The 26,214-nt window shown below is 42.9% G+C and overlaps 1 protein-coding gene across 1 annotated transcript in view; it reads right to left on the bottom strand.

The window, feature by feature from the left end:
- Positions 1–636: 636 nt before the first annotated feature.
- The window catches only part of ECPAS (Ecm29 proteasome adaptor and scaffold), a gene marked incomplete at its 5' end in the record, with an annotated part of 48,204 nt that continues 22,626 nt past the window's right edge, over positions 637–26,214 (bottom strand). Inside the window, 28 exons of the mRNA XM_082783896.1 lie at positions 637–3,544; positions 4,113–4,184; positions 5,330–5,418; positions 5,595–5,700; positions 6,076–6,220; positions 6,555–6,747; positions 7,343–7,386; positions 7,964–8,172; positions 9,120–9,311; positions 9,848–9,914; positions 10,032–10,123; positions 10,262–10,328; positions 10,823–10,912; positions 11,786–11,851; positions 12,746–12,896; positions 13,821–13,942; positions 14,943–14,990; positions 16,063–16,168; positions 16,920–16,999; positions 17,847–18,014; positions 19,008–19,125; positions 19,365–19,430; positions 20,383–20,497; positions 21,272–21,326; positions 22,453–22,598; positions 23,570–23,693; positions 25,128–25,229; positions 25,745–25,917. Of these exons, the coding sequence (XP_082640022.1) occupies positions 3,405–3,544; positions 4,113–4,184; positions 5,330–5,418; positions 5,595–5,700; positions 6,076–6,220; positions 6,555–6,747; positions 7,343–7,386; positions 7,964–8,172; positions 9,120–9,311; positions 9,848–9,914; positions 10,032–10,123; positions 10,262–10,328; positions 10,823–10,912; positions 11,786–11,851; positions 12,746–12,896; positions 13,821–13,942; positions 14,943–14,990; positions 16,063–16,168; positions 16,920–16,999; positions 17,847–18,014; positions 19,008–19,125; positions 19,365–19,430; positions 20,383–20,497; positions 21,272–21,326; positions 22,453–22,598; positions 23,570–23,693; positions 25,128–25,229; positions 25,745–25,917 (3,146 nt within the window). The 3' untranslated portion in view covers positions 637–3,404. The remainder of the gene's footprint in view (positions 3,545–4,112; positions 4,185–5,329; positions 5,419–5,594; positions 5,701–6,075; positions 6,221–6,554; positions 6,748–7,342; positions 7,387–7,963; positions 8,173–9,119; positions 9,312–9,847; positions 9,915–10,031; positions 10,124–10,261; positions 10,329–10,822; positions 10,913–11,785; positions 11,852–12,745; positions 12,897–13,820; positions 13,943–14,942; positions 14,991–16,062; positions 16,169–16,919; positions 17,000–17,846; positions 18,015–19,007; positions 19,126–19,364; positions 19,431–20,382; positions 20,498–21,271; positions 21,327–22,452; positions 22,599–23,569; positions 23,694–25,127; positions 25,230–25,744; positions 25,918–26,214) is intronic.

A 26,214-nucleotide genomic window follows, 5' to 3' on the forward strand; every position in this document is an offset into this window, starting at 1 on the left:
CGTATTCGGTTGTATTTATGAAAATGAACTACCACGTTACTGCCTTTTGTTTATTTTCCCTAAACTTCTGTTTCATTTTTGCTCCTCATGCATTGGTCATTATCCTCTGGACTTTGCAAAGGCCCCGTTTCATCCCAAAATCTGATGCAAGGAGGGAACACCACAAACTGCTTCCCAAAGTGGGTAGGGGGTGGTGTCAGCACAGGCTGCCTGTTAACTCTCCTCTAGTCAAATGAAACCCAACAGCTGGGCCCCAACATGCAAAGGGGAATAGCTACAGCTGGAGAAGGAGCCTAAGGCACTCCCGCTCCAGGTATGGCTCATAAATCCTAAATTCACTCCTTTGGCAGACATTGTCTCATTTCACGTGGCTCCCGTGGAACCGTGGGGGAAGCCTGGCTGCGACACTGGCCTCACCCGCTATCCCCACAGGGTTGGAGGCCAAGCTGCTGCCTCACAGACCAGCTGTTTCCCGCTCCTCTCCCCCCTGCTGCGCAGCTGCAGCTTGGATGGCCCCAACCCCGCCAGGCAGGTCAGCTCCGACCAGGACGCACGGGGTCGCTTTGAACTTGGAGCAAGAGAACAGCGCCAAGTACTCGCGGGGTGTGGGGTGGAAATTACCAGTTACTTCCGAGATGAGGTCATGCATTTTTTATTTAATTTTTACCTTTTTGGTAAGCAACAGGGTTTTCTTTCGGTCAGTCCATTTACATACTCCGACAGTACAGATTGCAGTGAATTTGATGGAGATCTTGCAACATTAGAAAACTTTTCTCAATATACATCCATTTAAGCAACAGCTTGTAGGTCAGAACGAGTGCTAGTGTCCAATCTGCGCACTGCACTCCTGGTATACAAAGCAGCATTGCAGCAGCACAAGAAATGCCCACACTGGGCAAAGTACAGTGTGTTTTACATAGTGCAATCACTTTTAGAGGAAAAACTCTAGGAAAGGCCACATCTATTTATTTATTTATTTTTCAATCCTGTCAAGTTTACAAATGAGGGGGGTAGAAATCAAACCTCTGACTGAATTAACTGTTGTACAGGTAGGTTTTGTGTATAGGCACGTGCTTTAGAGAGGAGCTCTGAATCTGTTCCGGAATCACAAGAAAGACATATTGCTTTGTGACTCAGAAAGCATTTATGCCATCTCTAACTTTCCTAACACTCTTGGCCAGAGTTGTTAATCCAGCTGTTTTTAGAGTTCCTAGAATATGCTCTTCCCTCTAGTGTAAATCCCCAATAAAGAAATTCAGGTTGCAATAAAGAAATTCAGGTTGTCAACGATTACAGTTCTTCTACTTACAGTCTTTCGACCACGTGAGGCGTTGCCTCTGAATACTCCAGTCCACAGTGAAAAATCAGATTACCAGAGACTTGGAGACTCTTTGCTTTTCTGTAACTGTCACTCCAACCAATACGAAAAAACCCAAGTCAGACAATGAACTGCTACAGCAAAGCATCACTGGTAATATTCATCTAATACAAAAAAAGAAAAAAAAAAAAAAAAAAAAAAAAGAGCACTCATGACACTACCTGTCATGGTAAGCAAGTTTTGAAAGATATCGTAAAGTGATTTGCCCAGTAAAATTTTAAAATATACACTGTGCTCCATAAGTTCAAACTACACGTAAACAAAGAGCAGCTCCCTGCAACAAGGTGTAAATCAAAACGTTATAGCACCAGCTCCCAGCACCAAGAAGTTGCCCGCTGACCAGTTCCAAGCGTACAATGCATTAGTGCTCGCTGAGGTTTCTGCTACACAAGAGCCACAGTGGGACAGCTCTGCCCATTTCTGCAGACGTTTTCTCACCGGGCGGGGAGGAATTTAATGCCTCCCTTCCCATGGATAAAGTCAGACAACTGGATTGTTACAGTACCAGAAAACACTGAATGGGAAATGGCACCTGAGGGAAAAGTAGGTACTGTACACCTGATCCTGAATAAATGGGCGTGGAGGAAAGGTGACGTTATCTGAACAACTTCTCTCCCTGGCAGATGGCATCTGAAAGGAGCTGCAGGCCACACGAAACGAAACGACCGTCCCCGTGCTGAAAGCCATGGACACGATATTGCCCACACTAATGATTTTATTTCACCATCAGCAGAGCATTTATCCCCAAAAAACTGTACGCTTGCTCCTGGTCAGGTTATGGTGCAGTGCTAACTTTACGCGATGAAAAGTCTGTTGCTATAGTGGTCAGGTTTGTCTTTTATCTGAGAAGGGCAACAAGGGGACAGGCAGCATGGCCACATCATCAAATAGCAATTTAACTCCACGTTAATGCAGATATAATCTTTCTTCTTAAGTGCAAATTAAAAAGTATCTGCTAGAAACCAGCATGACTTGGGCTGCTGAGAAATGACATACGATTCAGTTTCTTACAAATATCGACAATTCTAAATCATTACAGGTTTCCAAAGCAAGAACAGGGTTACGGACATGAAGGGGGAAAAAACATTACCACTATTAAAAAAAAAAAAAAAAGTATCATTGCAAACTTCGAACACTCTTCAAAAACATATCTAGAAAAGATTGTTTTCTTTTTTTTTTTTCCTTTTTTTTTTTTTTTTTTCCTGCAGCTGAGGAGTGTCCATGCAAAACAATTTTGAGAAGAGCAGTGTTCCATCTGGGCACCAACTGGGCCCTATTTTATCCCACACAGCTCAGTAAAGTGCTCTCTTGTGCATCCTTTGAGGAAAAAAGTTCTCATTTAAAGTTTGGGAGGCCGAGGTTACTAGCTGGGGAAGGCATAGTCTCGGTCAATCCATTCTGAGGTCAGAGAAGAAGGAAGGATAGAAGTTAACAGTACTCTGCCTTTCGTAACTCACAGACAACAGGCTGCAAAGGAGGAGCAAACAGGAGAAGCAGAGGTGGATGTCAGATGAAACCCTGCCCCTGGGAAGCCTCAGAAGTCTAACGCAGACTTCATCAGAGGCAGCATTTCACTCGTTGCAGGTCACACACGCTAGTTCTACTGCAGAGTCCCAGACACCAGGTAACAGATCTCCACACAGTATCGGTGAAAATCAAATACGCTTTTCACTTCCTGTGCTGGTGGTTTTTCATTAATTGCTTTGAAGGACAAAAGGGATCTGAGTAACATTCTTTTGCCGATTTAAAGAAAAAAGAAAAAGCATCTTGCCCTCGACATTTTCTATAATGCACACTTATAAACATTCTAGGGCAGATCATTAGAGGTATTTACTGACAAAACAGTAACTAATCATCAGCTTAAAAGAGTAAAAGTAACATTAATGGGGAACAGAATTTAAGGCATTTTATTTTGGCCAGGAATGATGCATGCTACAGAGTAATCTTCATTTTCCCATTTGGTTTTCAGACCACTGCACTTTTTTTTGTTGTTTTACATGGCACTTCATAGTTTGTGTTTTACAACTTAGTTAAGATTTTCAAGTGTTTTCTTCAATATAAATGCTTTTTCCTGTAGCTCGGGTCTGCTATCTGATGCCATTGTAGATAACGAATGAATGAGGTGCTCTCTGCTTTCTGCTGTCAGGCTTTCCCATTGTTTAGCTTCTGTGAAGACAAACAGACAGACACCACGGTAAATACCAGTCTGTCAAAAACAAACCAATCAACCAACAGCCTCCATCCCTGGACAGGCTGAAAGCGACCACCTCACATCTCGCTGCTCTTCCAGGAGAAGAGCTGCTGAGGAGGAAAATTCAGCTGGACGCTTGGTGCACGTGCTGCCTGCTGCACAGGTAGCCCTGCTGATTCAGACCAGGCTGAACTTGATTGTCTCAGCCTGCATTATGGGACTACAAGGACCTGAAGAACCACTTCAAAACTGCTGCATGTAACGCAAGGAGGATGCATTACACAGTCCTTGCTCCCTCCCTGCTGGACATTTTACCAAGGAGCACCCAACTGCACTTTAGACCCAGACTTCATCCACAACTGCTTCCACCCCCTCCAAGTTTTCTCAGTCACCAAGCACAAAAATCCAAGTCCCAAGCCACCCCGAAAGCACCCAGTGCTGCAAACAGAAGGTAAAGGCATCTCTCCACCTTCCCTGGCTGCACGGCCACCTGCCTTCTACACCAAACAGCAACTCTCCCATGTGGCAAGGAAAAAGACTCACCTTGCAGTTTGGTGAAGAGCAGCTGTATTACAGACAAAGCTTCTGTTCTTATGGACGTGTAGCTTTTGTTTTCTAGGGGATGTGAAAACAGCAACAACAACAGAACAGATTCAGAACCGAAGGCACACTAACTGTACAAACAGCAGTCACCACTGGTCTGCAGACTGCTCTTCGCACAGTGAAATGAGATAATTTATGCTGCCAGTCTGCAATGTGACCCAATTATATACATCAGAATGACAGAAAGTGACCAAATAGCAGCTAACATATCCACTAAGCCTTGTGCATCACCTTCCCTTTTCCTGCAGTACTGTTCCTCACGCATGATGAGTTGGAATAAAGTCCACATGACGGCAGCGTGATCACAAACAACTTCTGTGCATCATGGACTTTTATTTTTCCAAGTTATAATGCCTATAAAATCATCCAGGTTTTAAAGGGCAGCATTAAGTACAGGTACAACAAACCCTATGCTGTCAAGCAGAAGCTTGTCACATGAAAATATTTGTTCTCCTGAACTAAAATCTCCTTAAAGCCTCACTCCATTGAAATTTAACAGTTAAAAAACCAGACTGTACTAACTTCTCTAAAGTAGGCGCTGCCTTTGAGCACACCAGAAACACGAGCTGCATGTGGCTGCAAGGGGACTGGGCACTGTTACAGCCACAGGGCAAGTGGCAACACCACCCAAGTAATAGCCACCCCTGGACTGCCTGATGTGCATGGGTATTGTTTTTATCTCTGTGCCTGCCTGCCTGAGGGAGAGCACAAACTGCCTCGAAGCCTTGGAGCCTCATGCACTGGCTGCCTCAGCAAATTCTGGGCACCTCCCATGCAGGTGTATCCAACAGGACTGATCTGGGGAAGGAGAAAAACTTGTGTTTCATCAGATCATGAACAAACTGACTGGGCAGGGTCCATCTTCTGCACAGAGAAAACTTGTAAGTCTTTGAGTTGTGCTCTGGAGAGGCAGCACAGGAGCCCTCTCTCCTCCTGTACTTCCCCTTTCAAAGCTCTCTTGCACCTGAGGGATTTACTTCTTTGAGCACAGCACCCTGCACAATCCTGTGCTGAACAGCTGCTGCAGTGCAAGGCAGGATGAGCCCTATCTGACAGCCTGTGCTTGTTCTGCATTCTCATAACCAGCCAACACCTGAAGAGGAAATGTATTAACAAACATTTCATTATCAACTACAAACCGGAAAACATCCATTTACCTAAAGAGTGGGTGATAGACGAGCAGGTTTCCAACAGTATTTCTCTCAAAGCCCCGGGGTCTGAGTGTTCCTCCTCAAACAGCACTAACCTGTCAAAAGCAAACACAGACACCCTGTGTCACTGGGACAGAAGCCGGCTCAGCTGCCCCTGAAAATCCAATAAACACCGCTGCCGTATCACCACATGTCTCCCACGGTTTCATTAAACAGTTAGAAGCAACAAAGAGAAGAAACATCAAAGGAGGATGGCAGAAAGGAGAATTACCCTTGAAAGTAGGCGTTCATGGCTTGTAGCACTCCAAGTTGCACTTTCCACGTGCTGAGTTTCAGACGGTCGCACATTAACTTACAAAACTCTTGTCGATAGCAACCTACGGAAAGCGAAGGGATTGAGTTACCCTTGGGTCACCACAGGGAAAGGCAGAAGGAAACGCTGCCTGTCCTGCCCCTCAAATGCTCCTCGCGCTGTGCTCCAAGTGACACCGAGCTAGACTCATGGCATGCAACCAAATCAGCATCCTGTGTGAATGGCACCAAAACTCTTTACCAATCAAGGCAGGACAAGGCTCATTAAGAACTGCTGAAAGATAAAAAGCTACTCTGTACATTCTGGCGGGCTAATGAAGGCATCCTGTTTTTCCCAACATATCCGTGGACCTCCCTGTAAGCCTTCCCATACCCAGCGTGGTCTCTAGGTCCCTCCCTCCTCCCCCTGTTCGTTTGATTTTTGCTGTGAGATGACTTACGCTGTGTCTCCGGGCTCCTCGGCCACGCTTTGCCCAGGGTCTCAAAGGCACAGATCAGGGACTCCATCTGCACCTCCTTCTCCCTCATGTCCTCGTCCTCTTCGTCGTGCTTTGGTAAACCCGCGCCCGTGCTCTCGAGGGAGTTCTGCAGAGGCCAGGTGGGGAAGGCGTGATCAGCAGGGGATGAGGGCAGACTAGACACACGCTTAGACACACATTCAGTGCCCCCCTGCAGTTTTTGTTCACACCAGTGCTCGTGCCCAGCCAGCACAGGTGAGCACGGCCCACCCTGGCCTTGCACCCTGCCAGCTCTCTGAGGTGCAGAGCTGCAAAGCGCTGCTGGTACTCGATACAAGCGCTCTACGCAGCTTCCTAGGAGCCTCCTGCTGCCTGTAGAGCAGCCAGGACTCAACTTCTAACTGGGGTGACGCTGGGCACGCCACAGGAAAGAGGGAAAACCCGAGACACCGAGCCGTCACCTTCTTTATCATGGGGAAGACGATATCTGCCAGCTCCTGGAAGCGGTCCTCCCTCGTTGCCTGCAGCACGCCGGCGGCGCAGCGCAGCGCCACCACCTTGTACCTCGGGTTCTCCTTCCGACACTCCTTCAGGACGGCCTGCACAACGTCGCCCACGCTCGGCTGGCCAGGCACGGCCTCCCGCAGCTCCGCACTGCAACGTGAGGCAGACGGAGACTGATCAGGCCCGCAGCTGAAAGAGCTCGCCCCACAGACCACAAGCAGTGCCCGTGTTCAGGCACGGGACTGCCTACCCACGCTGCAATTGCGTCTGCACTCGGGTGCTGCTTCACTCCTGCCTTGTCTGTTCTCCGTGAATTTCTTCACAGCCTTTCCTCATGCCGTTTCAATGCGCTTCTCCTCCCTCACTCTTTTTCTTCCTCTTTCTCTCTTCTCCCCTTCAAGGTGTTGATCCTTCCCCTTAATCTGCTCTTTCTTATTGGCAATTCTGGCCTTTCAACATCCTCCTCCTTGCCCTAAACCAACCGCTTAGCTCTGAGCATCCCTCTGAGGCATCATCTGTCCCTCCCAGCCCTCAGCGGTGACCCACACACTGACATAAGGATTAGATAGGGACTCCTCACAACCTGATGGGAGATCAAAATGGCATTCAGGACTTTCTACCTCTTCTTGCAGAAAAGCAGGAGCAGGTAGAGTCTCCCATTCACCAGCCAGGCAACAACCTGGTGCAACAACCTCCTTTTTGATGTCCCAGGCCCTGAGGGTGCCACCTTTTTCAAGACCCTTACCTGCACGCAGAGACGACACTGGCAATGGCCTTTAACAGCTCCTCCTGCAACGAGTAAGACAGATACCACTGAAATACGCTCCACAGCCAAACGGCAGGGTCCTGCTGCACCAGGGAGTCCTCTGCACTCCAACGACAGAGGTACGGGGGAAATAAAGGCCGAGGGAAGGGATTGTCCCGCTCTGCTCTGCACTGGGAGGCCGCACCTCAAGCACTGTGTGCAGTTCGGGGTGCCACGATATAGGAAGGACATAAAACTATACAAGAGCATCCAAAGGAGGGCTACAAAGATGGTGAAGGCCTAGAGGGGACAATGCCTGAGGGGGGTGTTCCGTGTGGAGCCAGGGGTTGGACCCAAGGATTTGTGTGGGACCCTTCCACATGAGGATGTTGGACGATCACGTAATTCTAGTCTACGGGGGAACCCAGCTCCTAAAGCAATCTTATGCCACCTCTGTTCATCTTCCCTGGCACTTATGTATCACAGGCGCAGGGGAAACATCAAGCTCCCCAAGCAATGCACATGGTCCTCTGCCACAAAGAGCATCACATTTCCTGCCTCGAGGGACACATGCTGGACAAACGCTCACCACAATCCGTGGGGTACTGGTTCCATTTTTACCTTCCCAGTCCACGTTCTCCCTGGCAGACCCTGCAGCAGCGCAGAGAGCACTATTCCCAGGTGTGGAGGTACAAGGGAGCCGGTCTGTTTGGCAATTGATGCCATGGCAGCTGCTCCCTGGGCTTTCATCTTCCAGGACTGCGACTGCAAGGCCTTCTGTGTAATGGCTATCAACTCCTGCATGTACAGCCTGATGCCACCCTGAGTACCTGCAGAGGAAACACAGGAAAGCTGTAATTTTGCCACAAAGAGAACAAATGTCTGATCTTACTAGAAAGAGAAAAAAAAGGAAGGGGGCAATTACAGATTTCTGGATTTTTACAAGACTTCAGGCAAAACAACAAGGAATTCTTCCCAGGCTGACTGAAGATGGGTTCTGTTTTCCAAGTGCTTCCAAATAACCTCTTTAGATATATTTTTTTTTAATCTAGAGACAGAGCTCATCTCAGTCTTCCCACATGGCAGACACTACACACTGTCAGCCAGTTTCTAGGAAATGCCTTTTTTTTTTTTTTTTAAAGTTAAAAAAAAAAAAAAAAGAACAGGTCACTGGAAAACCCTTTTGCAGTCCCTTTTCCAAACTCCAGAAATGTATTCTAGTGACTGAGGGATCTGATCTGAAATCAGGTCAGAGAAGGAACCAGCAAAACGACTTCACCATGCATCCAGATCTTCCTTTACAGACAGTAAGCATAACAGAATATTGTAGATTAATTTATTGAAGTTAAAACCACTGGCACCACTAGAGAAACAGATGTGATCTCCAGCCCCAGACAGGGGCCGAAGTTCCCTTTAAGTTCAGGGCATGCAGCAGCTCCTAAACATGGCACTGAGATTTCCGAAGACGTTCAGCTACCTGTGGCACAATAAGGATGGCATTACAGTGGCATTAAGTGCCTCACAACCATAAACTGTTCCTCCTGACTGAGTTTGTGTGTCCTCAGCTATTGACAGCTCTGTAATTATTTCCAATAGGCTCAGAGAAGCTAACCTGCTCAAACTCTTACAGGACATCTTTAGCAAGGAAGAAAACGAAAAAAGCTTCCCACATCTCTTGGTACGAGACCTCAATATTTCCAAAGTGGATTTCCAGAAAACATTATATTTCATGGCCCATGCACCCCATAAAGCTTTCACCACTCTTAATGCAACTTACCAGGTACATTTTCCTGCCAGACTTCAGCCCACAGAGTAGAATCCTCTTTCTCTCCTTTCTCTTCATCGGGAACCTCGTGCATACCAAGAAAAGCCAATGGCAACACCTGTTTGGCATGGTTCTTCACTACATCTGGGCTGTAGCGTCCCATCGCATGTACAGTTAAAGCACAGCCTGTCCTGTACACTGGCTCTGAAGGAGCAAAACAATCACATTACAGCTGTGAGGTAGGTTTTTAGCTTGGACAGCTTTTGGTCTGCCTCTTGGGAAACAGAGGAATGCCATTATATGATGGTGCATGGGAATTACCCAGCTAGTGAAGGTGTTACGGTTTTATCTGGGATGAGTTAATTTTTTTCCTAGCGGTTTGTACGATGCTGCATTTTGGATTTTTGATGAAAATAGTGGTGATAACACACCAATTATTTTAGAAAGCAGCAGCTGAATTCCTCATTTTGCTGTGCTGTGTGCACAGCTTTTGCATTACCTAGCAAACTGTTTTTATCTCAACCCATTGGTTCTCACACTTTTACCTTTCTAATTCTCATCCCCATCCCACCTGGGGAGAGTGAGTGAGCATCTGGGTGGTGCTTAGCTGCCTGACAGGATTAAACCACAACAGCAGGCAAGTATCACAGTACAGAAATCTTTCTTTACCAGCTTCTGCCAGCATCAAGAACCCTTTTATGCACTATATTCTGTGATGGAATATCCAAGAAGCAACATACCTTCCTTTTCCATGTACCAACTGCTGAGTTTGTGCAGCAGCTTCTCAGTGCTACTGTCCCGAGAAGTCTGTAACAGAGAAGAGACTCAGACCACTCAAACACTTGAAAAAAAAAACCAAAACAAAACAAACAAACCAACACACAAACAAACAAGAGGATAAAACCATCTCAAACCTCTACTCACCCGGACTAGATGACCCATAGCAAAGGCAAAAGACTTCTGTACCACGCTGTTGCGATCAGTCAGGCCACTAAGTAATGCACTCATAAGTTTGCCTGTTGGAAGAAAATAAAATAAAAAATAAAAATAATTCCTGTGATAAAAAAATCAATGGTGAATAGGAAAGAAATGACACCTACAGAGCAGCAACAAAAAAAAAAACCTTAAAATTTGGCACTAGAAACAAACCCTACCTGAATAAGGTGTTAGGTCCTGGGGACACTGTGTGGTTAACGAGACAATTACACTGGCACAGCCTCCCTGGAAGATTGCAAGAGAAAAAAAGGTAATATTAAAAAAAAAAAATAGCCTCTGGTTACTGCTGTTAATACTTGCTGTGGTGCTGTATAATATGACCTAGGCTCACTAAGCCTCTGCTCCATCAGCTGGGAGCCAACGAACAGAAACAGTTTGTAGCAAATAAACGACAAGAACTGAATTAGGAAGAAAGTTACCAGGACCCACACTCAGGATGGATGGGCCTGGAAGATTTACAGGTATCAAAGACCACATTTTGCACTAAGTTGTCACAGAATACAACAACCACGCAGTCCAGGGGAGGTTAATGCAGCACACATGCAGAAAATCAGAAGTAGTGTAGGTAGATTTGAGACTCAGATATAAAACAATTATGGTATGAACAAACCCAAGCTGTCACTTCAAAAGAAAAAGCCAAAAAACCCCACATATTTTAATTGACACTTCACTGTGCTCCCTTTTCCATTTCCAAATGATCTATTGAAACACAGGCATACCTTTGTGCCAAGGCCTACTCCGCTTTTGATCAGCTCACAGAGACGAGGAACCAGCTCACCCAGGATGGACACATCCAAGTACTGCAAGCTCTAGAGAAAGGCAAGGGACCAAGTAAATAAATTAATTAATAAGCGTGACAGACTTCAGCTGATTTGCTTCCACAGAGGCCTGCCACAGTTCTCCACGCTGGTCTTTTGCTGAACTGTGTGAGTTTGATGCATGGAGAGAAAAGGGCACCACGACATATCTTATACCACATGCATATTATCTTGTCCCTGTTCTGTGGTGAGGTGACCCTGCTGAAATCACCAGTTGCTAGAATCCATGAATTCCTGCACGCCAGTTTCTTAGAAAGCTTTAACTAACGCACTAGCAAGAATTCCTCATGCAGAGGGAAAGAAGAGATGAAAAGCAGTGCCTATTTTGGGACAAAACCCAACATTCTTCTGATTTGTTCTGGTTTGCTCACAAACCAGAACATCTTCATGCTACTCCAGGGAAACCATGCTAATCTCACCCCTTCTGTAAGAAATCTCAAGTGCTGATGGGGACCAGCACAACTGTCTCCACTCCTGGCTGGAAGGGGGAGAGGCATGGCCAGGAGGAGGGACAGCAGCAGCTGCTCCAGCCTGCAGGGTGCCAGTGAGTACAGTTTTTCATGGAGCCTTTTATCCCCATACACTTTACATGCTATAAATAGAGAGCACTCTACATGACCCCAAAACACAGCTCCCTCTGTGCTGGAGCCAGCAGCTCCAAATGCTGTTAGGTACAGGAGTGCTCGTGAGGAGCAAACTGTGACCGCAGGATGATACAAGTCAGTATGTAAAAGAGAAGGTGGACAGACATTCACATGCAGATAATAAAAAATGAAGCCAAAATTCCCTAAAGCTCCCAGTTTGATTCCTACTTTTCTCCTACAACATACCTTAAGCTGGAACCCTTCTGAATCAAGTACTTACCATGTTAATAGTTTCCATCATGGGAGATGACTTGACAGCACTAAGCCTGGCACTATCCATTGCAGTCTAAAGAAATAAGAGGTGGGAAAAAAAAAAGAAAACATCAATTCAACCCGAAAACAGAGGAAAAGCCAGTATCAACAGTAACTCTACCTCACAAACAGAAACCAAAATCTATTTCAGATACATCGAGGCAAGAAATAGTAACATCTTCAGCCTGTGAATGCTCCTCTTTCAGAGGCAGAGGCAGCTGGATGTTCTAGGTGGAGTACAGGAGCTACACAATACACTTCTGACATGATGAAATAAAGACAGAAAAGAACAAAAAAACAAAACAAGACCTACTGTGACCTATTCTTTACTCCCTTCTTGTTGGCAAAGGACAGAGTTTGCTCCCTTTTCCTCCCCACAATGAAATTTGCTCAATTTGCTCTGGAACAATAGGGTTTAATTTACTTTCCCACAACTGCTAATTAATATGGTTCTTTGAGAGAGATTGAAGCACACAGTACTGACAGCACCCAGCTCTTGCCCATATTGCTGCGGCATACCTTCTAATTTATGTCAGAAGAAGTAGTATCCTTGTAGTTAACCCCCTAAGAAAAATACCGCCAATGTTTGGCAGTACAGGTGCATTCCAGATAGCTATCACTGACTTTCTCTTTGCCTGTTTCACTCTTGTGCATGGAGTGACATATAGTGACACAGCTCTTACTAAGGTTCTTAACTTTCTGAAATATGTGGAAGTCTAGTGAATGACATAAAAAATCCCCACACTTACACCTCCCCCTCCAAAAAAAACCAAAAAAAAGTCCATCCATATTCCAGTAGGTACATTTATTTTAGTAACTCTTTAGCTGTTCCACTTCTTCATCTCTCAACCAAATCTTCTATTTTTCTGTTCACCAACAGCACAAATGAAGCTTGTATCTTCCAAATTTCTGCTCTGTTGATACTTACTTTCTCCTGATCTGTTGCACAAAGACTCAAATAATTGAGGACCTGAGGCTCCAGCACACTCAAGGACTCCAGCAGGGCTGGGATAAGTTTTGGTGCATGAGGTTTCAGCATAGATCCAGCACTTTTACTGATCTTCACAAGAGTGTTAATGCTGGAAAAAGATCAAAGGGAAGGTCAACACAGCGACAAAGACTTAATTGAAAAATCTCTGGTCCACTCTCATTCAGTACCAACAAAAAGGCCATTCCAAGTCTCAGGTATGCCAGTATAAATCTACCTGCAAACAGTAATCTGTATATTGTTCTGATTAGGCAGGACCAGACCCTAGCTACAAGCCTCCAACTGAGGCTATGCTTTGCACAAAGATTGCTTAGATTGGCCAGGGTATCATAAAGGGAACTGGCAAACAGACAGTACTACAGATAGATGCAGGAAGAAGTAACACATCGCCATGTTTCAGAGAAAGCTCTGGGCAAAGTCAGCCCAGAGAAATCAATCGTCTCTGCCCAAGAAAAACAAATTGCAAAGATTTGTTCAAATCCCATTTGTCAGTTTTAGACTGACCAGATTTCTCTGGCTGCATTGTGTCAGAGGGTTTTTAACACTTCAAAAAGGATGAAAAATTTAAGAAATATTCACTACAATCTGTTCGGAGCTTTCTAACCTTCCTGGATAATTATGTTCAATAAAAGAAAATTGTTTCTGGGAAGATCAACTACACTCCAGGTCTGAATTTTCCTGTTTTTCTGTGCACAAAGTAAATGAAAGAATAAAGTTACAGAGTGACAAGCATGTGAATTCCCTATGTTTTAATAGACATTGAACCATTAAACAGTATAAAATATATTTGAACAATGTGATCAAAAGCAGACACCTTGGTCACTTGTTTAAACAGGAGGTCCCCAAAAGATACATGCAGTTCCCAGTTTGAATTCAGTGAGAGAAGGGTTCAGAATGAAGGCTGATTTGGGGAGAAACTTGTGACTTTAAATACAAAGAACATTCTGCAATTCAGGTGATTAAGCTGGGTCTCTGTGCCCTCACCCCCAGTGAACGTACGTGATGCAAAACTAACCTGAGAGATCGGACTTCAGCAACTGTGCTTACTATTCCTTTGTCTAGGAGGCAAGGAAGCAATACAGCTACTGTCTTCTGACCTGCAGCTCCTTTAGAGGGATCACACATTTTCACACAAACCTGGGAATGGATGAGAATTGGTGGTGCAAGCTCACAAAAACCTCCTGCTTATATTTCATTAAAACACCTTTTTGGTCAGACAGAAGAAGCCAACTGCAACTACAGCTGCTTAAAAACAAGCCCAGGCTCTATTACACATTCATTCTTCTCTCCAGGAAGCACTTAAGATCCTAAGCCACGTTTCTAAAGAAGTTCCAGCTACAGTCACTTTCCAGAAAAGGCAAATTCAGAGCTAACACCCAAGATCCATGTGTGGATGAAGAGACGAACCAAAAGACCTCTCAGCTCAGGGACAGCCTGTCTCAGTTACACGGATTCAACTGTCCCACAAGGCAGAGCACCAAGTTCCCAGATCAGAACAGATTCTGGGATGGTAACAATGTGTTGGGACCAGGTCACCATGCTTTTGCCATTGCAATTTCATGCTGCATGCATTGTGAAAGTTATGATTTCAAACGTGGCTCTTATGATCTGTTCCCATTTCCACAGATCTAACCTTTTAGAGGAGTATCAAAGAAAACATTAAGTGATGTTGTGTGTTACGCCCAAGGTATCTTGTGTCAGCAACAGCACCAAACAGTAAAGTTCACACTGGGTTACTTTATTTCATGCCAGATTCCATTGGGCTTGGTCAGCTACAACCTACTGCAGTTACAAAACATTTCCTTAAATCTCATCCCCAAGTGGGGAAAAAAAAAAAAGGTAAAGAAAAAAAATCAGTATCTCCCTCCTGTGGCTGTTCAGAACTTAACACTGCATTAGCCTCAAGCACCACAACTCCACCAATGTTAATGGAAGTACAGAAGAGTATGTAGCCAAAATTATTAAGATTGCCTTTCAGGTGGCTGTTCTGTTCATCATTGTATCAGATACTAGACATCTTTTCAAGATAACAGACTATAGCAAAAAGGACACTCCTGGAGAGATGAAAATTAATGATTATCTTAAATCAAAAAAAGAAAAACATGTCCATGAGCAAACAACAAGATTAGATTTTTACCTTGCTTAAAGTTTTTAGGGCTAGTTCTGCTGCCTTTCGCACAGATTCCTAAAAAGCAGAACAACAACATTTTTACTATTTTTAAAACTTCTATATAATGACTCATATTCATTTATAAGTATATCACTAACACCGTCAAGGCTATATTCATTGCTAATAATTTTCAAATAAATTTGTCTAGGGCTATAGAAAGATGGACTAAAAGCAAACAGTAAAATCAGCATGGCTCTGATAGCACCAGACACCATTACCAAGTAGACTCTAACTTTACCTGCATCGATGAATTAACAAGTTTTGAGCAATATACTCCTGGGTAATGAAACACAATCACATACATGGAGTTGGACTCAATGATCCTTATGGGTCCCTTCCAGTTCGGGATATTCTGTGATTCTATACCCTGATAAATTCCCTGAATGCTCTCAGAAGAATTATGGCCAGTCACAAGCAGACTTTCCCAAGCTATTTCCAAGTAAAATTCAGGAATTAGTGTGCCCCATGGACCCTTCATGAAAAGCAGCTTGCAGGCAAGGCAGCTGCTCTTTTTTGGAGGCTAACATTATTAGCACAAAAGCAGAACATTCTGTGCCAGTTGGTTTGAATGCCCATGAACATTTCTGAACACACTGAATTTACTAGTATGAAAGCAGTTTCCTGGTAGATGGCAGAGTCTGGGAAACAGCCCAGCCCTGCTTCAGCAGGAAAACCTGGATCCAGAGAAAACATGGCACAAACCTGGAAGAACATGAGGACTCTGACTTCATATCTGCAAGGCCTTTAATTTAAGCACACAAGCAGCAGTCCAAAATAAACTTTTCTATACTTAAGAATTAAGCATATACTTAGGAATTCTTTTATATCCAGGAGAAGTGCTGAACCTTCAAGAATAATCACAGCAGGAATAAAAACTAACCCTTAAAAACAAGAGTAAAAATACACAGCAAATTTACAAGAGCATGGAAATTTTAATTGTAAAGGGCCTGAACTTGTAGTAGTGTGCTTAACACAGAAATCCCATTAGCTTCAACTCAATCTCTCAAAGAATCTCTTCTTAAACACCTCAGAGTCTGATCACTGTACTTTTCGTGAAAGATTCCTGTTCAGACATCAGTTCCATTACCTTAATGTCATCTTGCACTCTAAATAGGATTTCCCAGATCTCTGGAAGCTTGTCTATAATGTCATCCAAAGGCCTTCCTCTTAATAAGTCATTCAGTGCTAGACAGCTGCAAACAAGGAATTTCATTTTGATCACACGGTATATTTATTTGATATGGATATAACTAAATAAGTGGCTTAATGAAAAAATAAAGAACTCTTTTACTTTCCTCATTTTCTCAAAACCCTTAATCTACTCTGTTGCAAGAAAATGTCTCTTAACAGAAGGAAAAAAAACATTCAGCTGGACAGGTGAAATCTAAAACAGGTGACAGCATGCAAGAAAGGCTGCTGTGGTGAAAACTGCTATTACAAACATTCCAATTGGGATATCATTTCTGATTTCTTTTATCCCAGTACAGGATAAGGAAAAAAAAAACTACAATGGTCTTATGTCTGTAACTGAAATTAAAAAGGAAGTTTTCAGTACAGCATAACCACAAACCAATGTAAGTAACAGTTTATTAAAAATACCATACCAAATGGCACCTTCCTGCCAAGCCCATATATAGCCAGACTGTCAGTATTTTCTAACATAATGCAATACTTCAGGCCCAAGGTTAGCCAGTAACTTTGTGATGAGAAAGCTTCTCTCCTTTGGAGAACATTTTTTAGTATCATGTCAAGACGAATGCAATACAAATTTTCAGGCTCAATGAACCAAATAGCTTTAAGACCGTATCACTTCAAGTGCAGACTCCAAGGTTTGAGTCTATCCTGTTGAAAAGACAGCTTCCTCTCCACTTACTTCTTTTGTTTAACATGTTTATGGTGAAGAAGAGAGTTCAAAATAAAATCTGTTACTTTTCCTAGCGATACCTGGATTCCCTGATTCTCCAGAGACTGCTGGTTAGGTTACTGATCAAATCCTCAAGAATTTCCTTCATGTACTTATCAACCTATAATTAAAAAGAAAAGAGCATACATGAAACAAACAAGGCGCATGCATCCATCCTGCCCTCTGAAAACAAGATCCTTTTGGACAATAAAACCTGCTTTTAGCCACAGCAGATAAACTAATGCTCGCCAGAGCTGACTCTGCAAGCTTATTTTGACTTTGCTTTAGAAGTGCCTTTCTCTGCACTGCTTCAGGGCTTAGCACTGTGACAGTCCTTTACCAACAGAACTGTTTAGATGCAGCACCAAACACGTATTTACAGGAGAAGCAGTTGCCCTTTGTTGAAGGATCAGAGTTCACAAAGATCAGCCTTGCTGGGAAAAAGAATTTGCAAACCCAGTTTCAGGCCTTTTGGATATAAAGTATGGGCACATCATGAAAGTCACTTATTCCTGAGACTTGCCAAAGCAGAATTACTCTCAAACTGATGGAACATTGTCGCCGAATGAGTTTCTTCCTGTTTCAGAACTGAGGAACCATATCTAGATGCTGTTGCTTTAGAAATGCATCTTCAGCTACAAGGACTTCTGAAAAGCTTCTCATAAGCAATATCAAAGCCGTATCACAGAGAGGAAAGACCGCACTTTAAGTGTCAAGTCAGTCAAACTTTAAGATTGGCCACACAAACAAAGTCTGCAATATCCTTTCACACATAAGAGGCAGCTACAAAAGCTCTGTGCATTTTCCACCTCATCCACAGATTTAACAAACTGTTTCTTGAGAACAACATCTCACTTCTTCCTGCACAGCCTTTCACAAGATACAGCTTTTCCAAGAGGATCTTTGGAAAAGATCTTTGCTCCTGGGTTAGCAGCAACCCACCACTCTGTATTTTGCAGCTCACTTACCATTGACTTGTCAGTGACCAAGGCATTCCAAATGCTGGTCATTGCCTGTCGAATGCCCAGGTTGGGGTCAAACTGGTAGCGGTAGAGCCGGGGAAGAAGCTGGGGCAAAAATGGAGCCAGCTGCTCTCCAGCCTTGGCAGCTATCACATTGAAACCAAAAGCTGCTCCCTGAAAAGGTAACAAAAGAATATTTGATGAAGGAAAGCCCAAAGAGAAGCTACTCAGTAAAGGCAACCTCAAGTAGCTGATTAGATTTTCTTTGACTTATACTGACTGGTGAAATTCCACAAGGATGATGAATCTAGCTATGTTCCTGTGCCTCCTGGAATCCCAGGACAGATAGAGAGCTAATGTTGGAGCTTGTTTTTTTGCACTAAGTCACCAGAGACTTGAAACCTCAGGTAAGGAGCACAAAAGAGCGTGGAAGGTGCACTACAGAAGATGATGCCTACTTATTATTATTATTTTTTTGCATAAAAGACTCTGTGCTCCAAGGGACAAAACAAGTTCTTCCATGTGTAGGTAAAACCAGTGAAGCAGTTGCCAAGTTAGGGCTTGGTAAAGTTTATTTTGCTATGCTTTTTTTTTTTTTTCCCAGGAAATGTATCCATCAGTCTTCTGACTTTTCTAAGGGTCCCAGTAGCTTTAAAATACAAAGGTTTTAGCACTAGGTAAGTTAAAAAAAAAAAAAAAAAAAGAGGACACTACTTTGGCAACAGTGGTTAAACCAGTGCATTTTCAACCTAGTTTCTAGCATCTTGTTGCTGAATACTTTTTTTCTGTGATTTGTTATGTAACAAGGCTCATTATCTCTGGCAGGTGAAAGCTCATCCAGTTTTGAAAATGTTAACTCACTGCCTGAACACATCAAGACCTGACCCCTAAATGCTCTCAAAAATTAAAGAAAAGGATCACAGCTGATTCAGAGTGGAATGCAAGATGACATAAACCATGTGATACCAACATTTTGCTCTAAGAAGTAATCCTAAATTTGCTTCTCTGGCTGCCGAATTTGGATTGAACCTGACACTAAAGCACCAACACGTGGCTCCCACAAGTGGTTATGGATCCACATGGATCATATAACCGAGCTAGAGAAATGCAGTTACTGTTTCCAGAGCTCACAGAGGGAATGAAAGCGGTATGAAAGCAGTAAATTACCTTCCGAGAATTCCACATGGCATGATGGTTGGCCAGATTCATGAATTTGTATACCAGGTCTGGCTGATTGAGATCACTAGCCAGTGAACAAAGCTCCTTGTAGGTAGAAAGACCTTGACTTTGGAAAGCAGAAGGGAAATCAGTTATTTTTAGGGGAATTACTATTTTTAGCTACAGAAATACCACAATAGTCAAAGCACAGAGAGTAGTGAATACCCTATCAGCACTACATTACAGTAGTTACAGTAACTTAAAGAACAAGAAGGAATGAAAAACACAGGAAGCAGATTTACAGGCAAGTGAATACCATTTCAGCACTGATTGCATGTCTTCCATTATGACTGTCATTAAACTTACCCATCCGGGGTTTTGCTCAGGCCACCCTGAAACACCACAGTTTCTCCTGTCATCTCATGTTTGGCTCTGGTGGAAAAGAGGTCCAGTGTTAACTTTACCAAATTCTATCGGACTGCATGCTACAGAACAAGTGAGTTTGTTTTGCTCTGTTACTCAGTACTTTCCCAGTTCCAGTCCCACAAGAAAACAACAACAATAAAAACACAGGGTACAGATGCACAAAGGTAAACACACTACAGGTAATCTGATTAACCTTTGTCACGTGTAATGTTAATGAGAAGCTTCAGAACGTTAGGATTTCGCTGTGTAGTCAGAAGCTAAGAGTCAAAACACTGAATGATGGCTTTTTATTTCAGACCAGACACAACCCACACCCTGAAGAGCACATGACTACTTCAGAATGAAAAAAAGCCACTTTCCATTCATCTTCCTGTTCATCACCTCTGGATCCCCCAGACTACAAGACTGTACTTTTGTCATTCATGGTGGCCACACTCACACCAGGTTAGGCAGGATTAGGCTGTTAAAGAGCATTTCTAGCACTGATTCAACATGATTGTCAGCTAGGAGTCCTGTAGGACTGTCAGTTTTTGCACTAGAGCACAGAAGTGACCGTGAATAATCCTCCTCAACAAAAAGTGTGTTTCAGACACAGCCAAGTCTCTGTTTCTGCAACATTTACATTGTTCAGACTTGCTGCAGGAGGTCATTGTCCTTTGCAATTACACAATGCAGCAAGTAGGAAATCTAACCAAACGCAAACTGATTTGAACTGCCTGAATCAGGACTGAATCATTATTTGGAAGCTTTGTTAAATTCAGAATGGAACAAAACTGGAACAACTTCACTCAAAATAAACTCTAAGCTGAACTAAGAAATGTCCTGGTTTGACTCCCCTGCAGTATGAGGATAACTGCTTCCCCTTGGCCACAAAGCATCTCTCCACCCAAAAGAAACGCACATTTTTGTTCCCATCAGACACACAGCTCAGAGTACTCTCTCACTTTGCACACTGTACCTTTTCCCAGTCATAAGGGTATCAACAAGCGTGGTGACTAGCTCTTGCTGGTCCTGTTCACTTCCTAGTTCATATATCAGCCCAAGACCTTTTGAAGCAACATCTTGACTAAGCTCTGCAAGAGATTTTACAAAGTAAAATTAAAGATAAGCATGTCATTAGTAATAAACAAATTTCAATAGCCAGATCCAACCAAAATCACAATTAAGGAACAGAAACTCTGTGCTGTAGATCACAGATCTCCATTTCACAGCAGAGCTCATCTGGCACGACACAAGTTTTGGATTCTGAAGCAGCAGTTCAAAGGCAAACCCCCCAGTAAACTGACATCCTCTTGTTAATATTGCCACTAGTGGTTTTGAAATAGCTGAGAGCATTCTAAGAGCTGCCAGTATTCTTACATGCTGCTGGCCCCTTCCCTCAAGTTCAGCAAAGGTACTAGCAACACTTTCTTCTTTAACTTCAGTGAGCTCTGGTTAGGTCACTGGATGCCATCCTTCCCACTAGCTGCCACGGGTGGACATACAAGCCAAAATACTGTTAGTTTGAAGAGGTCTCAGAGTTGCTGTCCATGCAGAACTCTGTGATACTTATTTTTCTGCTCAGAGCATGGCAGACCAAACAGTTTCTGTTATTACAGTCTGCAGGAGAAAATGCAGAAGATTTGTGCTTCATTAGCAAAGCACAGAAGAAAACTATGTTTATTTCTGCATGTGACACCTAGGAAAGATCACAAAATCACTTGTACTACTTCAGAAATGTATGTTTCTAGAGTCATCATTTAATTTTGGCTGACAAAGAGGGTGTAGGTGACTTTCTGCCTTTTATAAAGATTCCCTCCATCTGTTAAGACCCCGCTACAAGATAAAACTGTTGTGATAGTACTTACCATCACTATCTGACAGAATTGAAACAAATGCACTTTGGATATCCTTGAGATGAGACTGAAAGATGAGAAAGGAGGACATTATTTTTATTTCAGGTTTAGTATCCTTTCTCTGAAAAGGAAGCCCCTAACAGGTAAACAGAGGTTACCGTATCAATAGAGTTGTCTATCTGAGCTACAACTGTGACAAAAACTGCTGTCTTTTCAGACTGGTAAGCAACAGCCTGATTGACATTCACAGAACATAACAGTAATTTGACCAGAACTTTTTTTTTTTTTATAGTTACCATGTCATTAGTAAACCACATACTTTATTTTCCTTGTTTAATGCACAGCAGTAGCGTGTCATAACTCTGACTTGCAGCCAGACAGGACTGTCCCCTATGCAAGGGACAGCCTTCCTTCATCCCCAAACTAGAGGATTTTGCCACCTCCCACAAGATTTCACTGTTAGGTGAGTATAATACATGGCAAGGTTTTAAAAGTAGCAGCTTAAATTAGCAAAGCATCTTGTCTTCCAAAGCTCTTTATCAATTGCCTGCAGAGCACAAAGTGGTAACCTGGTCTCATCACAGCCTATAGTATCTCTGTGTGAAGAGAGGATATTTCTGTTGGGAATGCTTTAAGTCTTTCTTTGCATAGGATCTTTCACATTTTGGGACTGCCATAACAGACAAACCCACTAAATACAAGGTTTTCAAAGCACACCACAAATACTAAGTATATTAAGCGTATAACTTCTGCTAGGTAACAAAGTTGTGGTGAACTCTGTGAAACAAACAAGCCCAGGAATTCCATCTAGGTTTCCAATTTCTTCCCCTCACATACCTCCTTTTAATATTTTCCAAAGAGAAATCCTAAAAACTCTAAAAGACGCCCACATATTCTTTCTAATGGAAGATGCGCTGGCACTTTATCTTATGAAAGATATTTGCATCATGCTCACTTTGACCTGAGCACAAGTCAGATGCTTGCAAAGGTCCACACAGCCTCGTTCAGCTGCCATCTAGTATGCTCCCGTACTAACAACAGACAAGCCTTGACTTAAAAAGACCTCAGTAATGACTGAAGCAGCACTGGGAAGGAAGAGGCAATGGAAGTGAAGGGGAAGGAAAGGACAGAAGGAGGTGAGCAGCAAAAATACGGACAAGGAGCAAGTGCTAGGAAAAGGGCATAGTCCTTACCTTAATTGCTTTGTGCGTGCTCAGCTTCTTCACCATTGATAGAAGCCAGATGCAAGCTGCTTGCCTAACATGTGGGTTGGGGCTGATAATGTGCTTGTTCAAAATGAGGTCTAGGACCCAGGGAACCACATCATTCACCTTCAAATCTGGTGGAGAAAAAGAAAGGTGGAGGGGAAGGAGGGAGATTTCAGAATCTGCCACATTTGTTTTTAATTTCCATGTAACACGCAGCAGCAATGGAATACCTGTCAGCCTATGAGTACTTAGGTGACACACTAATCTCTACTTACTCAGAAAAAACTTCAGTGTAGTCTCTGGGAAAGTATTTCTTGTAAAAGAAACACTGAACAGAGTTATCCTAACCCTTCGTGAAAGTGTTTCAGAGCCTGTGGCTGAGGAGATGTACCACTCATACTGCATATGATTCAGTGCACTACTTTTGCATGAGTTCATGCATGCACGCATGTTATGACTCCAAAATCCTGGAGCAAAGGCACAGTTTGGTTTCTACATACTCAGCTTTGTGTACACTTGAGGTCTAAGACCACTCTCACAACATTAATACCCTGTTTGCAGGTCTGAGGCTGATATGTACTGCTGTCTGTTTCAGAGCTAGCATTTTGTCAAGTTCATATTTCAACTGACACAGAATCTCAGTCCTTAAACTGCTCCATCTACCATATCTGTCACTTAATCCAAGCGCTGGTCCAAGTCGTTGGAAAAGAACTTGCAATTTAATCTTATAATCCTATTTTCCAATGCGGTCTTCAAAATGCTATTTTTAAAGATTTGTGTATGTTAAACCTGAAGATAACTTAACATGGGAAACCAAAATAAAAAAAATAAATGCAGTGTCAAGTAACAATTAATTAGATTTCATCAAGAAGCTATTTAAAAAGTATGTGAAATAAAGTCTTCCACCCTTTGTAGATGGGCAGAAATGACTTGTTTATAACTCAGCACTGCACAACACAGAACATTATGCGAAGTGCAGGGGAAAATGTCTCTTTACTTCTTACCATTATAAATGAAACATCACAGAGACAAAGCCAGTGTTAGGCCAGAACTGTGAGATTTCATGTTTCTCAACCCAGCCCCCCGTGTTAGGAAGGCCTACCTGGAGGGGGTATATATTCCTCCTCTGTTACTGTCCATGCATCACGTGCAGCCACTGAGCTGGTTCCTACAGCAGCACTGGTAATAGCTTCACCAACAGTGAACTGCAGTTCTATTTGTTTAGCCTGAAAAACACAACAGAGCCTCGCTGACTACCAATTAAACAAACACCAAAAAAATCCGTGGCATTTGTTCTACAAAACCACAGCCTTTTCCCCAACTTCAATTCTCAGCACCAATTTACAATAAGACCACACTTCTATTGAACTTCTAAGACCAGCTGGTGACTCAGACACCTCGAAGCTGATGTAAACTGTGCCAGTGTAGAAGTCTCCAAAACAAATGGTAAGAACTAAGATTATCACACCTGGATCTCCACACTTATTTTTACTACACGCCTCCTGTAACGCACTCAACGGTCTCTGCACAAGCTTAAATCAGTGAACAGAAAATTGGAGACATAAGTTTGAAATAACACTATGTTAGAACAAGATCATCAGACATTAACGAAAATTACTGTGACTCTAAAAGAGGAACAAATTTGTCTTTCACATGAAAAACAGCCGTTATTTTGCTTTGCTTTGTCCTCTTTCCACTATTTTCCTAAGATCTCAGGAACAGAATGTGCAGAACTCTGCCAATTTTTTGTCACTATTTATGATGAATTTTTTGCTCTAAGAACTTTTTTCCAAACCTGCTGTGTACCTTCTAGATTGCTTGCCTTACTCTCTGGAAGCCCAAAATGCTCAAGCATTTGGAGAAATAGGTCCTTAGCAGTCTCATTTTTTTTTTTTTTTTTTCTGAAGCACACATTTTATAAAGGAAGTTGTAATGTCTCCAAGCAGTTCCAGGAGATAAACACAGCACTCAAAACCATAATTTGGTAGATGTGTACACAATGTTCTTACTATTCTTGCTTGTTTGATCACATCAGACTGGAGCACTCAGCAAAGCCAGCCTGTTTTGTACTCAATAGATGCTTCTACAGCTCCTACGTGAGCACGAACAAGGAAGGAAGATAAAAACAAGCTATAAAGAGCACACTTCCTATTTAATTTTGCTGTCTGGCACATTGCAGAATGTATAGCAGCTCTGCAGTACCATGAAAAAATACACTGCACTAAAAACCATGTGGATTAGACTGACAAAAGACCTTATTATAAAGAAAGCTGCTAATTCAAGGCAATAACAGCAGCTGACATACTTCTGATGAAAAGGAATGTGAAAGGAACTTTTAGGGTGTATTTGAAAGCCAAAACACAGACCTGTGGCTTCATTGCTGCAAACACTGAATATTTTATGCATATTGGTAGCCCTCATCTCAGAGACTGGGGCAGAAACCTCAACTGCAAGTTTTTAAACTGTGGCATAGAACATTTTATAATTTTACAATCCACAAACCCACCTCTGCTCCCTATTTCAAACCAGCTTCAAAACAGTAAGAGACAGTATGATGAGAAGACAGCTGCCTTTGTAAACCTTGCACCGGAGTATACTGAAAGCATTCAAATGGAAAAACTCATTGCAGTATAAAGAATAATACATTGCTAGTCTCTCACCTCCACAGAATCCATTAAACCTTGCAGCAGTAATTTCTGGTGAGGAAAATCTTCATCTCCCACAGGAAAGTAACCTAATGTTTGTATTGCTCGTTCCTTCATCTTAAATACAAACAAAACAAGAATAACAATCACATTATTTTCCTGTAAGTCCAGAAGATAGTCTTTCCTTCTCCTTCTCATCGTCATTCTGAAGCTTCACTTACGGTCTCTCATAATAGACTTGCAAGAGACTTACTAGGTCAATTGCTCCTCTCTTCCAAAACACAGCTTTTCCATACAACACAGACCAAAACAAATCTCATATTACCTTTGAGTATTACTCTCCAGAAGATATTCTCATTTTTCTAGAATTAAAATCATCCCCTTTCACAATTCTCACCCCATTAGCTCCTACTTACAGATATGGAAAGCACATTCAGTCAACTGCTAGGCAGTGCTGGATTTTCTGAAAACCCTTACTCTAAGTCTGACTCACTAAAGCCAACACTTGGTCTAACAAGGTTCAGTAGGCACTTCTTTAAAATTCAAGGCTGAGCTTGGCATTAATATACATGTAAACTTGAGGATGGAGCATTCCAGAAATGAACAAGAATCATAACATTACAAAATCTTACCTTATTTGTTTCCTTGCTGGAAGGGATTCGGGCCAATAAGCTTTCAACAAGCTGCAGCTTTGTAAACCCTGTGCCTTCGCTGGGGATTGGCAAGGGGCCATTCCTGCCAATCTCCCCAAGAGCCGTGCAGGCAGCCACCACAAGGAAGGGAGAGGTGCTGTCCAGAAAAGAACCTACACGAAAAAGTAAACAGGATGGCTTTGATCTTGTTCTATTATTTAGCAGTGGGCAGGCAGGCACTTATGTTTTACTCAGGCAAGGTGTTTATCTCCTCTACAGCTGGTAGGAAGCATTATGCAAGAACTTATCAAAGTGAGAGGAGAAACCAGGAGGAGCCTAGGCAGTGGCACTGCTCCTAATTGTGCTATGTTGGTCAATGAGCAAAGAGTCCACCTATTTCTTGCTGGAAAGGGTTATGCCCATACATCTCATCATATGGTAAATTTACAGGCTGTCAATTTTGGAACACA

Source organism: Aythya marila (assembly GCF_965140915.1).
Source record: "Aythya marila genome assembly, chromosome: Z".
Taxonomy (NCBI): Eukaryota; Metazoa; Chordata; class Aves; order Anseriformes; family Anatidae; genus Aythya; species Aythya marila.